Source organism: Mustela erminea, chromosome 18 (genome assembly GCF_009829155.1).
Source record: "Mustela erminea isolate mMusErm1 chromosome 18, mMusErm1.Pri, whole genome shotgun sequence".
NCBI classification, from domain to species: domain Eukaryota; kingdom Metazoa; phylum Chordata; class Mammalia; order Carnivora; family Mustelidae; genus Mustela; species Mustela erminea.
Window position 1 is genome coordinate 55744824 of NC_045631.1, and position 14689 is coordinate 55759512.

The following is a 14689-nucleotide window of genomic DNA, read 5'->3' on the forward strand; positions in this document are numbered from 1 at the left end:
GACACCTGTCCTTCGTCACCCAGCCCAGCCGAGAGAGCAGGAGGACACTTGTCCAGTAGGGAGCGGGATTCCTGGTCTGCCCCCCTCAGCCGGTCCAGTCCTATATGTACCTTCACGATGCTCTTTGCAAATTTTATTCACACGTTTGAAAGCCGCGGGTTTAAGTAACGTGACCACCTGGAAAAGAATGAGAACTCCTGACTTAGAACACGAGGATCAGGCTGGCTGCAAGGATAAGGTACTGGAATAGAGCCCCCCTCCCCCGGGTCCCAGCAGGGCTCACTTCCCAGTGTTGGGATCAGCGGGGATCACAGTCCCGGCTCCCGCTGCCCACCCTTCTCCTCCGGAAGTAGATGAAAGCCCTAGAGACCTGCAGAAGGAAGAGTTTTCTCAGCGAAGCCTCCTCTTGTCCGCCTGGCCCACCTCCGTTGTCACCGCTCCTCTGCTCCCAGAGTCCCCAAGGTCCTGCCCCTCCCCCGCACAGGACTGGCTGTCCTGACCCGCCGCATTAGGAGTCCTCACCTCCCCCCGGGGAGGGCAAGGACAGGGTGGGGAGAGGTGGGGAGACTCCTGTGCTTTAGAGGGCTGCCCGGATCGTGACGTGTCGTGATGCTCCGCGACAGCAACACCCCTGTTTATTGAGCGGGACAAAGGCCTTCGTGTGTCTAGTGAGTGATGAGCAGGTTGTTGAGAGGGAGGGGAGGAGGCCGGTGGTAAAGGAAGAGTGACTGTCCCAGTATGGGGTGGGAGACCCCACCAGACTCAGCTCCCCCGCAGAGAAGGCCTGCGCTTACACTGCCAGCAGGGCCCTGGGGGGGCCTCCAGAGCCTCTCAGAGCAGCCCCTGTGCCCTTTCCACGCTGCTCTTGGAGCCCTGTCCTCCTCAGAGTAAAACCGTCCTGCCCCCTTGTGACCCCATCGTGCCTCCCCTTCTCCCAGCCAGAGCCCCTCCCGCTGGCCAGCAAGGCTGGTTACCCCCAGGGGCTGCAGCAGGGATCCCCCAAGCGGTCCCTTCCTCAGGCTCCCGGGCCCTGCGAGGTGACAGTGGCCTTGCAAGAGGCGCTTGACAGCAGGGAGGGCCTGAGGGACACAACAGCACGTGAAGGTCACCCACACTCGTGTTTCTGCATGGTGACATTGTTGTCACTGCAAGTCATCTGCCTCTTTTCTCCCTTCGATCTGATAATCAGATGGCGCCGGCCTCTCTGCAGAGCTGGTCTCCAGAGCGTTCTGGGTGACCGGCAGGCGGTCATTCTTCTCCTGGAGAGGCTTGGGCCCCTCTGTGACACAAAGCCCTCTGAAGCAGAAGAAAAGTTGTCCAGTTAAGTAAACTCCAGACTGTACCCGAGGCTAGACTACAGTTTCAGGCTAGGGGCACGGGAGCCGAGCCGCCTGGGCCCTTTCCTCCCTGGTTTTGAGAGCGGTTCCCCTCGTCATGGTCCCGGGGCCACTGCAGGCAGGGAGCCGAGAAAGGGGGCAGTGGGGAGGGACGAGTCCCAGGAAGCTGCCAGATACCAGCGAACAGGCAGCTCTGTTGCAGGAAGGACTGGGGTCTGCTCCGGGGGACATCTGCGAGGGGGGCGTCTCTCCTCTGGCCCAAGCTCACCCAGGTGGTTTTTTCTGGAACCCTCCAAAAAGCCCTGTTTGTCCCCTTTGGTCTGCGCCAAGTCCTCCGTTCTCAACGAACTCCCTTTCCTTTTGCTTCTGAGAAGCAGCTGTGAGGCCGTGTCCCCCCCGACCCTGCCTCCTTTCCCACACTCCCGCGCTCCCTGCCCCTTCCCTCTCCCCAGATTAGGGCCCAGACTGTCCAAGAGAGCCGAGCCGGAGCGCAGGGTGGCAATAAGCCGACTCGGGTTCTAAGAAGACAAAAGGGAAGAATGAGCACCAAAGGGACCGGAAAATCATAAATAAACGTGCTGAGCCGGAAACTTTCTTGCGCTTAATTAGGAATTTGTTCTGCCATCTGTTGAAATGAGGCTGGGGAAGACTGCGGAAGCCCCGCCCGAGTAGGGCCCCCGGAGCCCAGGACGAGGCCAACTGACAGCTTGAGGCCAGTTCCCTCCCGCTGCCAGAGCGGGCCTTTGCACGTGGCCACTTATCCAGGAAAGTGTCGGCACCTGAATGACAAGTGACAGTGTTGATTCATCTCTTTTGCTCTCCAAATAAGTTCTGGGCAGCCCAGGCAGATCGGTGTGGGAGACCCAGATCCCAGGTGCCCGGATGGGCTCCGTGTCCTCCGGCAGGTGAGACTGTTGTGTAGTGTTAGCAGGCTTCCTGACCAGCCCCGCTTGCTGTCCCGTCGCTCAGCCCCCGGCTGCTGGGCTCCTGAGCCCAGGGCTTCGCTCCTGGTGCCTCCGCTTATGTTCCCATCCACGTGGGTCCCGGGGCGCACAGCCAGCCCTCGGCCAGGTTCCTTATTCAGCAGCGGCCAGGGCAGGGTCCCCCCGGGAGCGGCTGGGAAGATAAAATGGGATCCGGAATCAGGGAGGGAGGGCTGTCGGCGCTGCTCCTGGCGCAGGGTCAGTGTTCGGTAGCAGCTGCTGTGTGCAGCCCCGCCACGTCCTCTGTGTTGGCCAGTTCATCCTGGGGCTGGCCTCAGTGGGAGCCTCCCTCAGGGCTGGCCGTGAGATCGGGGACGTGGCCCGGGCCACCTGCGGAAGGAGCTGTGGCTCTGGCCACGAGACCTGGAAGCCTCTCAGGTTGGCTCTGTCAGCCTTTCCTCTGCCCCGCTCCGGCGCTTGTCCCCCATGCACGCCTGCACCGCCACCCCCGCCAGCCTCCACCCTCACCACCTTCAAGGAAGCTTGAGCCTGAGAGAAGTGAGAAGCAGGCGCATCTCACGGAACGGCCCGGGGCTTTCTCTTTCGGCCCTGGTGCTCGCTCTGTCGGTGGTCAGTAGACCGGGGACACTTAGGAGAGACACACAGCCAGAAGTGCTGACCCGCAGGCCCAGGAGCTGGGGCCGCAGAGCCTGAGCTCTAAACCCCAAAGCAAAGGACGGTAGACCGTCCCCAGCCGCGATGCCTGGCGGGAGCTCTCCGGCAGGAAGGGGCTGAGACGGCTCCGTTACTTCACCGCGTACCAGCTTCCGCCACAGACACCTCCCAGTTGGGGACACACACAGCTGGCTCAGCTCGGGTGCCCCACTTGGTGTTATTAAAAACCTGATTCTTTCTAATAAAGACTGCTCTGGAGCACGGCAGCCCTCCTCGGTCTGGGCTGACGAGGACCCACAGGGCTCCTTTCTCTGATTGTGTATTCAGAGCAGCGTGGTGTCCGTCACGGCCGTCTCTGTGCTCCCCTCAAAGTGGGTCAGACGCCAGCCTCTCCGCGCGTCCGTGGGCAGACTCGAACCTCATGAAGCTCCGCGGCCCAGCTTCCCCTTCCTCCCCCCAGCGAGTGCCCCAGATTTGTCTTCCAGGGGGAGGTGGGACTCCGCAGCGGTGGCCCGAGAAGCAGAAGGTCCCCAGGAGGAGACCGTCACCTGGGAACATAAGGGCTCTGCTTTTACCTGTCCCCAGAATTCTCTGCGGCCGCTCCGCTGACTCTGCTGCAGATCCCTGACTGATTCGGCAGAGCGCCTCGTGGTGGGACCCTCCACTCTATCACCAGCAGGAGCCAGGGGTCGTCTCTGTCTGGGCCGTCCGTTCCCCACGTCCTGTTGACCCAACATGCCGGCGTGGTGTAGGAATCCCCCCACAACCACTCGCCGCTGTCCCCTCAACCAGTGCACCTCAGACGGCTGTGAAGGGGGTCCTTTGCCCGCCCCCAGCAGCCAGCCAGCATCGCTCTGCCCACCCCCTCGCTAGACCCCGGCTCTCTTCTCGTTCCTTAGCCCGTGGAGGGAATCCAAGAAAACCTTTTCATAGATGTCTCATTTTGGTCTTGATTCTTATTTTCTAAAAGTTCTCTCTGCAGACACACTTTAGAGGAGAGGATGCTGGAGTTTCCTGGTCTCGGGCAGAGTGGGCACCCGGTTACGGTCTGCCACAGAGCCAGCCCCGTGCTGCCACATTGTCCCTTTCGTTCATGGAACTGACCCAAGAGCCCTGCTGGGCCCCAAGGCAAGGCCACTACATGGCCACCCCACTTCTGTGAGCAGCCTTTGTTGTCAACAGCTCTGCATTTGGCCGAGATGTGTGCTGGCCAGCCCATCAGATGGTCCCCGGAGGCTGGGAGGTCGTGGGCCAGCCGCCTGGACACTGGCAAGGGGAGGGAGGTTAGCCCCAGCTTGTGCTTAGCGGGGCGAGGCCTCTGGTAGGGGCTGTAGATGTGTCTCTGCACAGAGCTGGGCTTCACACAGGCCAAGGTGAGCCTCACCCACGTGTCAGAAGCAGCCCCGGGTGTCTCAGAGCTAATGGGGCCCGCAGCTGCCCAGGAGCTCCCGCACTTATGTGCAGCCTAGGGGCCCCTGAGCACCCTCGAGCACTGCTTCTGCTTGTTTTTCCCATGCTTTCTCCACCCGGGTTTGTCTGTGCATCCAGCTTCTGCGGGACGGATACCTCTGTCCGCTCAGGCTGCCAGGACCGAATGCTACAGGCTGGGTGGCTTAAACAGTAGAGATTTCCTTGCTCTGTTCTGGGGGCTAGAAACCCAGGATCAAGGTGCTGGCGGGGTTGGTTTCTGGTGCGGCCTCTCTTCCTGGCTGCTCTTCTCCCGGAGGCTTTTCTCCGTGCGCAGGGAGACTGCTCTGGCACCTCGGGCTCCTCCTATAAGCACCCGGGTCCCATCAGATTAGAGCCCTTATGAGCTCGTTTAAGGCCCCATCTCCAAGCGGTCTCGTTGCGGGTCAGGGCTTCCGCCCAGGAATTAGAGGCAGAGATAATGAAGTCCCCAACAAGAGGAGAGACTGGGCGGCCTTCAGGAAAGGTGACAGAGCTGAAGTTTTATGTTTGCAATCTGGGAAGGAGATTATCGGGCTCCCGGCCAGAGGCCCCATGGCTTCGCTGTTGCCACCATTACCAGCTGAGCTTGGTCTGACAGCGGAAGAGTGAAAAATGGAGACACTTGCCTCCGGGCGCCACTTGCCCTGCTCGCAGGGTGTGGGAAGGGGAGGAATGAAAGGCCAGAACTCTTGATTTCCTGCTTGAGACTTGATAGCTTTAGAGACTCAAATACCTGCTCAAATACCTGCTCAAATACCACGGCGCCCTCCTCCCAGCACACTCGGAAAAAGGAACTCCGCTCTGAGTTCTCCAAGATAATTATTTTTCAGTCATCTCTGCACCCAGCGTGGGGCTCAAACTCACAACCCCGAGATCGAGAGTCACGTGCTCCACCGACTGAGCTGGCCGGGCGCCCCTTTTGAAATCGACAACAGAGCCACAGAGCGGAACCTCACTCCGTAAGTTAATTATCCAGACGTACTTCTCTTCGTCCATGATGATGACAACACAGTGACCATGAAGACGACAGAGTTGGAGTCCTCCCGTCACACAGAGGGTGACTCAGTGTGGGAACACAGCTCGATGGGCTTTGAATTCCCTCCATTCAGTGGAGACACAGGTGACTTTTCATGCATTACTACAGGCAAGGCCAGGCATCCCAGAGCGTCTTACAGCCTGAGATAAAATCTGACCCAGGCCCAAGATGCGTGTGCGAACAGGCACATCTGTGAGGGAACTTCTCATCTTTCTCCAAGGGGACTCCTCCCAGCTTGATAGGCCAGGAGGTCCTGTCTTCTGGGGCTGTCAAAGGAGCCCCCATCCCAGCTCACAGCCTGTGCTCCGGTGGGAGGGCTGACGGCCAGAGGACGGACCGGTGCAAGCCCCCAAAATCCAAACGTAATTCCTTTTCAGTCTCAGTCCCGTTCGGAAAGAGCACACACCCAGGGTCCCCCCACATGACAGAGTGGTGGGGACACGTTGTCATTGTTTGGCCTTCCGCGAAGCAAGAGGGAGCTTCTTGGTTCACGGAACAGCCGTGAGCAGCCCAGGTCTGATGCCTGGGCTAGAGACACCCAGAATAGAGGGTGTTCCTGGAAGGGGTATGACTGCCCCTGACCCAGCCGAGGCAGGTGGGGTCCCTAGGATGATCCCAGGCTCCTTTTGCTCCTCGTAGCAAAAGGAGAATCAGGTGAGAACTGTGGGTTGGCAGGTGCCTGCCTGCCCAGGACCAGGATTGTTGGCAGGGGAGATAAGGTTTCTCGGACAGCAGTGTGCTCCACGTTCTGAGGGGTGGCTTGGGCCAGGCTCTACCCAGGTGCCTCCATGAGGTGCGCCGTGACCAGCTCCATTCTTAAAGGTGGCAAAACGCAGGCAGTGATAAGTGACGGGACCACCCAAGATGACAGAGTTCGGTGGCAGGACCTGGTTGAATCCCACGTGATCTGAGAAGCTGAGCTTGTTTACAGGAAGAACAGCGGCCTCCTGGCTTCCCCGCGGGGGTTTCCAAGGCCTTAGGGCTTTCCACGGGGGGCCCCCACTCACACCCCGGCCCTGTGGGTCCCGGGGGCCTGCGAAGTGGCTCTCATCCACAGTCGGTCCTGTTACTCAAGGAACAAATGCCCAGGCACCTGCTTAAGGGCTTTGGAACTGCTTGGTCTTCAGCTGACCTCCGCTCAGCCAGGTGTCACCCCGTCGCTCCCCCCAGCCCTCCTGAATCCCGGGAGGCCCAGGCCAGCCTGGGACCAGCCTGAGGAGAGACGCATCTGTGCCCCAGCCTCCTCCGAGGGCAGCACTGTGGTAGAGGAGGAAGCCGGTGCCAGACCCTCCCCGGATCCAGCTCTGAGGGCGGGCACACCACGGCCATTCATTATCATTAGCCCTGGCATGTTGGTTCTCTGCTCGGAGAAGAGAGTGCCATCCTCGTGACAGCCGTCTTGACGGATGGCCTCCGCCTCCCCTGTGTCCGAGCTAAAGCCGCTTACGGAGCTCAGAGAACGGCGAGGCGTCTGGAGCAGCACAGGCTGGGGCCCGCCCCAGTCTTGGGACGAGCGGGGCCAGGTTCAGAGGTCAGAGACTGGAGGGGCAGCTCTCCAGGAGGCAGCCCTGCCCGGGTGAGGCAGGAGACAGCCGCTGATTGCCGGAAGGCCTGGTGCCCACAGCACGACCGGGGACATCCTGGGGGCGGTGGGGGAAGGGCAGGGGGTTCCTGGGAGAGCTCTGCCCTGCCCCCATCCAGGCAAGGAAGGCCCCGCCCCAGGCTCCCCAAGGCCAGGGTGCCCGGGCAGGTGGTCCCCCTCGTGCCGGCACCATGCAGACCCTGGAATTCTGTAAGGAAAGTGGAGCGCTGCCCCGGCCTCACTCACACGCCGAGAGCAGTGGGGAGAACCTCACCGGGGCCCAGAGACCAGGGCAGTGTCTGCCACCTCTTCCTCCGCTGCCACAGACCCTGGAAGGAGCCCCTCTCTGTCCACCCCTCCAGCGCAGGCTGGCCCTTCCTCACCTCCCCAGGGATGGGTTTGGGCACACAGAGGATAGAGCTGAAAGCAGAACCCCGAGCCCCACCCTCAGACCCCTGCTCGTCCCTGCCCCCCTCCCTTCTCTGTCGTAAGCAAGAGCAGGTCACCTCCTCCTGGGAGGCCCTGGCCCATCCGAGGCTTCCCACAGCCAGCCAGACCGCAGAAGGGGACTCAGGAGGGGAGGAACCAGCTCGTGTGGTTCGAGCGCTACTTCTTGTCTCTCACTGCCCCCCGGTAAACTAGGACCACCCTTACCCCTGGGCAGGAGCTCAGACGGGTGTTGGTTCGCCTGCCGTACTCTCTGAGAGGAGTGGGGCCATGAGGACGGACAGCCTCGAGGCCCCGCAGCTCCCAGCCGGGCTGCTTATCCAGCTCTTGCTGGTGAGAGCGAGGATCAGGAGGCCGCCTCTGGAAGGCAGGGTTTCTCTTCTGATGGCTTTGAGAGCTAGTTGGTGCCTGGGTAAAGGAGAGGACACCTGGTTCGTGGTGCCACCTTGACCGCCACACTGATAGTCGCCGACATGCCCGTGATAGGACGCTGACATTGCCATATGGGATGTTCTTGGTGTAAAATTTACTTTGAACCTGGCCTCCTCCAAAAGGGAAGGGAGGCGTCTTCCCTAAGCCAACTGTCCCGGGCCCCCGAGGACTGGATGTGGGGGAGCAGGGGGCAGGCTGCGCCCCAAGGCCAGTGGCTGTGATGAGGCCAGTGGCTGGCACTCAGCACCTGCCAGAGTAAGTGTGTGAAGGTCCCACACCTCTCCAGGCCATATCGCTGGGGTGGGAGCCTGGAAATGGGGAAGCTCCGGGAGCGGGGGGCGCCTCCTGCTGCCAGTACCTCGTCCTGGGGCCCGGTCTCCGCCGCAACCCCTGGCTGGTCTTCTTCCCATGAGCTTCGATAGGACTTGGACTCCTCCCACAATGGGGATCTCATCACCTACCCTGCAGCTAATGTGGCTGTTACCAGTTCTCTCTTTTGTTGTAATTTGCCTCTGCAACTTCCATCAGTTGCCCTGGACGGTGGCCTCCGGAGAGACATGGTATCTGCTTAGTGCACTGTCCCCAGCTGCCCAGAAGTGTACGTGGGCCTGGGCACTCAGCACGGCTTTGTTGGGTGGGTGGGTGGTCCCAGCCGGGCCATGAGCTCCACGAAACAAGTGCAGGTTTTTCACATGAGCTGTTACCGAAGCTATTTAAAGAGAAGTCTCTTGTCCTGCCTCATCACCTCACAGCTGTGCCCCCAAGGCCAGCAGCCACTCCTCATGTGACATGTGTCAGGCCCTCACCTCCTTCCCCACCACAGAATCCGCCCTGGCAACTCGCTGCATCTCCTCACCCCTGGAGTGGGAGTTCCGGCGAGGATGCAGGAGGATGTGGGCTGTGACCTGGTCACCTCCCCGGGGCTGAGCGTGGCTTGGGAGGGTCAGAGAGACCCCTGCCCCTGGGAACCGCAGGCCCGGTCAGCAAGGCTTCGGGGAGCGCCCACCGCTCCTGGCGGTGTCTGTCCACACCTCCCCCCCAGCCATGACCAGGTCGGCGCAAGAGCTTCTGGCAGTGGCCGGCCGAGTGTCGGACACCCGTGGACACTCAGAGTCCCGCTCTCTGTCACGCTTCCTGACAGTCTGTCGCTCACGCCCATCACCCTCCTTTCTTCTTGATTTATGATCAGGCCCACTGAGTTTGGGGAGCAGCTGTCTCCCAGGGACGGGACCATCAGTCTAGGAGATGGCTGGTGAACTCTGCTCCTCTGGTGGGCACGGGAGGGAGGAGCCAGGCGTGAGGGGTGTGGTCGCAGGGGGAGGGGCCGGTGCCTCTAGTCCAGGACCTGGTCCTCCTGCTTCATTCCCGTCCCTTCCCTCTCTGTTCCTCTATCCCAATATGAAGTCGGGGGTATCCCTGGTTTCTTCTGAACATGCCAGCTGGGAGACCAGCCAGAACATTTGCCTTTGCCTCTCCACTCCTGAGAAGAGGCCAGCGCCCACCCTGTGTCCTCGCAGTGATGGGGGCAAGGAGGTGGGGGGGGACCCGAGGGCTACCCGGCCTCACGCTCCCACTACCCCTTCCCAAGGCTTGCCGGGGCTCCCGTCTCAAAGCCAGTCCTCAGTGCATCCAAGCCCAGGCGGCGTTCCTTGGGCGCCTGCTCTGGGGGCGTGGGGTGCCCTTCCTCGGGAGAGCTGCTGAGCTCGGAGTGCGGTGCTCCTACAAACGCCCCCCCTTCCCCTGACTGGAGCCGTAAGCGGCCCCCGGCAGGCACTCAGTCAGGATCCGGGGGATGATGGAGCACCACTGCCTTCCTGTGCTGCCAAGTCACGCGGCTTATGTGAGCTTTCGAGAAAGTGGCGCGGCGTGGGTCTCATGGGAGTGGGGCTCACGGGAGTGGAGCTCACGGGGTGGGGGTGGCCCCCGGGTGAGCCAAGCCTGTCCCCCTCTGGGGCCCTCTCCGGGAGCTGCCACTCTTTAATGCTGGAAGCGCCTCCCAACAGCCTCTGGCATCTTCTTTCCTGGATGGGATCCAACATCTAGCCCCTGGGGGTAGATCCAGTTTTTGGAAATGGACTCTAGTAAGAGAACAAGGCAGGCGACTAATCCGGTGATCCTGCTGTGATGTAAGCCTAAGTACGGAAGCTGGTGAGACAACTTTTCTTATCTCCCATAGCCATGCCTTTGTGAGCCACCTGAAAGTTCTAGAAAATGTTCCGTATCATCATTGACATAAGGACACGCAGCTCCCAAGCTGGTGACTCCAGAAGCCACCTGTCAGTAGCCATACATTGAGGATGGAGGTTGTCCGCGCCTCCGTGTGCTTTAAAAACCCCACCTCCTGCCTTGGGGAACCTCCGTAAATTGGTGTATTTGCAGTTGGGAAAGCCAGGGCTGCGCAGACAGCCCCCTTGAGGTCAGCCAGCCTGTGTGTCCCACCGCTCCCTGGAGGTGCGGCGTGGAGGAGGAAGGTGGGCAGAGGGGCGCTACAGCACCCGCGGCGCGAGGCAGCCGTGACTCAGGGACTCGGGCTTGCTGGCTCTCTGCCTTCTCCCACCACGCCCAGGGCCCTGAGGCCAAGCTACAGGGACAGCTTTCTCCACTCGCCTCTTTCCAAGCTGCGAGTAGCACCAGGTCGCAAGGTGACACATGAGACGGTGGTGGCAGAGTGGGGTTTGAATCGCAGAAGTGCCGGCCACTGCCTCCTGAAGAATTCGTCCCCAGGCGGTCCCCGCGCCTCCCCTCCCCTGCTTCAGTCTGCCAGCTGCAGCCACCTGACTGCTCAGCTCGTTTTGTGACCCTTTCTGGTCCCCAGACAGACTCGCTGGCACACGGGGGACCCCACCTCCACCCCGGCCCAGTGCACTTCGCGTGGTGTGGTCCTTCTACTCGGATCTCTGCCCTGCACACCCTCCTGCCCTCAGCCCCAGACATGGCACGAGCCAGACTGCCGGGGTCCCGGACTGGGCCGTCACCCCCTCTCCACCCTCCAGAGACGGCTCCCAGGGCTAAGACCCCCACAGGAGCCGGGTCGCTGCTTTCCCCTTGACCCGGCAGGGCGCAAAAGGCGGTGTCTAGAGCAGTGAAGGGGGGGCGCCCAGAGTCAGGAGCCGCAGGGACCGGAGCGGGCTGAGGAAGAAACAAATCATCTTCTTTATTGGCAATTTGCACAGGCCTCTTCCCTTGCTCCCGCCCCGCTCCTGTCCCCTCTGTCAGACAGTTCCGATTAAAAGTAATAGATGACATTGCTGCTGCTCCCGCTCCCAAGTGTCATTGCGGGAAGACCCTGGGCTGGCCTTCTGTGAATCCGAGGAGAAAGGCCTCATTCCTGTGCTCCAGCGAGTGTGATGTGGCCTGAGGGGACAGCGGGGAGACCCCCAGCTTCCCCCACAGGGAGGGGGCCCATGCCTCAGACAGTCTAGCCTCTGTCTGAGAGTGAACCTGAGCTCTGCCCCAGGCTTGCGCCAGGCCAGGGAGTGGTGGAGGCTCCAAGAAAGCCCCTCAGGGGAGCCGAGCAGTAAACCGGGCCAGGACCACACACTCCTCAGGGAAGACGGCGTGCGGACACCCTGCCCGCTGCCCCAGCACAGCCCCTCTCAGGCCCAGATCCCCCGAGAGACACTGGGGAGAGGGAGCACAGTCCGCGGTGGCCCCAGCACATGGCCATCAGGGTACGTGAACTTCACAATTCTCACGGAGCTCCGGGCCCTCGGCGGACGCCCCAGACCAACAACTACCCCGGGATGGGCCAGTTCCGTTCAGCTGGCTGATCGCCCTCTTGTCTTGCAGCTTTCGCCATCATGATCGTGCTGGCGCTGGTGCGCATCGGGCACGGGCACCGGGAGGGGCACCCGCCCCTGGCTGACCTCTCCGGGGTCCGGAACCTGTTCGGCGTGTGCGTCTACTCCTTCATGTGCCAGCACTCTCTGCCGTCCCTTGTCACGCCCGTGTCCTCCAAGCGCCGCCTCACGTGCCTGGTGTTCCTGGACTACGTGCTCATCCTCGCCTTCTACGGCCTCCTCTGCTTCACGGCCATCTTCTGCTTCCGCGGCGACAGCCTCATGGACATGTACACCCTCAACTTCGCGCGCTGTGACGTCGTGAGCTCGGCCGCCGTGCGCTTCTTCCTGGGCCTCTTCCCCGTCTTCACCATCAGCACCAACTTCCCCATCATCGCCGTGACCCTCCGCAACAACTGGAAGACGCTCTTCCACCGCGAGGGGGGCACGTACCCCTGGGTCGTGGACCGCGTGGTGTTCCCCACCATCACCCTGCTGCCCCCGGTGCTGGTGGCCTTCTGCACCCATGACCTGGAGTCCCTGGTGGGCATCACGGGGGCCTACGCGGGCACGGGCATCCAGTATGTCATCCCCGCCTTCCTGGTCTACCACTGCCGCAAGGACACCCAGTTGACCTTGGGCTACGGGACGGTCAACAAGCATAGGTCCCCTTTCCGCCACACCTTCTGGGTGGGCTTTGTGCTGCTCTGGGCTTTCTCCTGCTTCTTTTTCGTCACCGCCAACATCGTCCTCAGCGAGACCAAGGCTTGATGGCGGGATGTGTCTGCTGGTAAGAGAGGTGGGGGCTCCCGTCTGGCGCCCCCGCTCACCTTCCCCCCTGCAGAGCCAAGAGCCAGCTCCTTGCCAGGGTTCCTTGGGGCAGGCGAGGCCAGACTCTGGGAGGGGACCCTCCACATCTCCGGCTGGAGGGTCTTCTCCCCCCACAAACAGGATTCTGCGCAGTCTGTGCTGCGCCTCACTCCCCAGGTGACCCTTCCCCGGGGCCGCCCTGCGTGGAGCTGGCCCCAGCCCACTGAGCTGTGCAGCCTGGGCACACGAATGCCCCAGACTCCACTCTGGGCCACTGCTCTACGCACAGCCCGTACCAGACAATCACCAGGCAGGCTCCTCCCCCGCCGGTGGGGACAGTGCTGGCACTGCCACTGTTTATACCAGACACCACGTCCCCTCCTTTGTCCCAGCCCCTCGTGCATCCTTGTCTGGGGAATCTGCTCCACTATTAGCCGCTGCCTCAGAGCCACTCCCAGGCCCTCACCCTGCTCCCCACGGGGATTGCCAGGAACAGACAGGTCCCACCTTCCCCTCAGGCCTGGAGTAGGCCTGGCCAGCCCCTGTGACGAGAACAGGAAGTGCTGATCGGCACCAGGTCCCTGGACTGTTGCTGTGCGGGCCCCTGCCGTGGCTGCCAACCTGTCCTGAGCTCCTGGGCCCCTAGTGACTCAGCCCAGGAGACGGTTTAAAGCCCAGAGCCTGTGATCCCAGAGGGATGCTCTGCTCTCCTGACTGCCGCATGCGGCCCACAGGGTCTCCTGCCGTACAGGGGGCTGTGTGTAAGGACCACGGAAGGGACCCCTCCCCCAGCCGCCATCACAGTGGCTTGGGAGCTCCCTCGGCGTGAGGCGGTGCGCAGGCACTGCTTCCCACCCCCTAAGAGGTCAGGCCTGTGGGCAGCCGCAGGCTTGGCTGTCCCCGCTCCCTCTCCAGTACGAACGGTGGCTCCCTTTGAGCCAGGCTGTGGGTGCTGTGGAGTGAGATGGGGTACCATTCTCACGGAAGGAGGGGTGGGTTTCTGGCCGCCTCGCCAGCTCTTCCGTGCTCCCACCCCTGTCACAAGCACGCATGCGTCTGCTGGGCCAGCCTTCGTGGAAACCCAGGTGACTAGTGAACTCTGCATTTTCAATGTGCCTTCTGCTTCAGGACCTGGGGGTCCTTCCTGACCCTCCCTGGCGTGCCCCCAGCCCTGGGCCTGGCCCACCTGTCCTGGAGCCCAAAGCAGCTTGACCTGGAGCTGCCTGTCTGGGGTGGGGTCTCAGGTCCCCAACACCCCCCCCCCTTGATTTCAGTGCCTTGCTCAGCCCACATTTGGGAACCTTCATAGCTTCCTGCACCGCGCGGTGTTCATTCCTTGGACAGAGTGACCGCACTGGCTCTCCTGGGGCCCCTGGTGGTCTCGGAAGGAGAGGGAGGAAGACCTGGGATATGTAGGAACTGGGGAGTCCGTGCCCCCCGCCACGGCCTCCGTAGCTTGGGAGAGCCCGGGGCTGTGTGTGATTGGCCGTGGTCTGCGTTCTCACTCTTGTCACGCATCTTAGTCCGTCCCCAAGTATTGTGATTTTCCATCCATGGAAACAAGACCACCGTTCCCCATCTGCCACGGCGGCTTCTTCCTGGGAGGCCCCAGTCCCCGGGGGGCAGAGCAGGGAGGGCTCCCGGGGGGTGGGGAAGGGCAGGCACTCAGTGGCCCTCCCTGGAGCTGCCCCGCTGCTGGCCAGAAACACAAAACATCCATACTTAGCCCTCCCCAGTTACATCCCCTCTTGCTTAAGGGCAAAGCAAATTAAGTCATTCTGCCACCCCAGGCTCCAAACCAAATATTGGACGTGAATTTATTAGCATTATAAAGCCCAGGTTGATTTATAGGACAGTCTGGAGGAACACAGCAGTACAGTCGGGTGCCCCGCCTCCAGCCCGGCAGCCCCGGGCCTGGAGGGACCGAATCCGCCGTGGGTGGCCACGTCCCTGACCGTGAGCCCGGGTGCTCGCCATGGCTGCTGTCTGGGCTCCTTTGCTCCTCGGCGTTCACCCGCTGTCTGACCACCTGGAGGTCAGATGAGGTCGTCTTCCTCCCTCCGGGTGAGGCAGAGGACCCCAGCAGCAGACAGAGCCCGGTGATGCCTGTTCACGCGCGGCGGCAAGTGCTTCCTTTGGGGTGGTCAGGTGGGCGAGTCGCGTCGTGACCTCCATTTTACAGCTGGGCCCCCCGGGTCAGTGGCACGGAGGGCCGAGGA

The 14689-nt window shown here is 61.9% G+C and overlaps 1 protein-coding gene across 2 annotated transcripts in view; it reads left to right on the top strand.

Annotated features, from left to right (window-relative positions):
• Positions 1-14340, top strand: part of TMEM104 (transmembrane protein 104) — a 52758-nt gene extending 38418 nt beyond the window's left edge. For both annotated transcript variants that reach the window (XM_032320911.1, XM_032320910.1), the window contains exon 10: positions 11671-14340. In XM_032320911.1, the coding sequence (XP_032176802.1) occupies positions 11671-12431 (761 nt within the window). In that variant the 3' untranslated portion in view covers positions 12432-14340. The remainder of the gene's footprint in view (positions 1-11670) is intronic.
• The last annotated feature ends 349 nt before the right edge of the window (positions 14341-14689 follow it).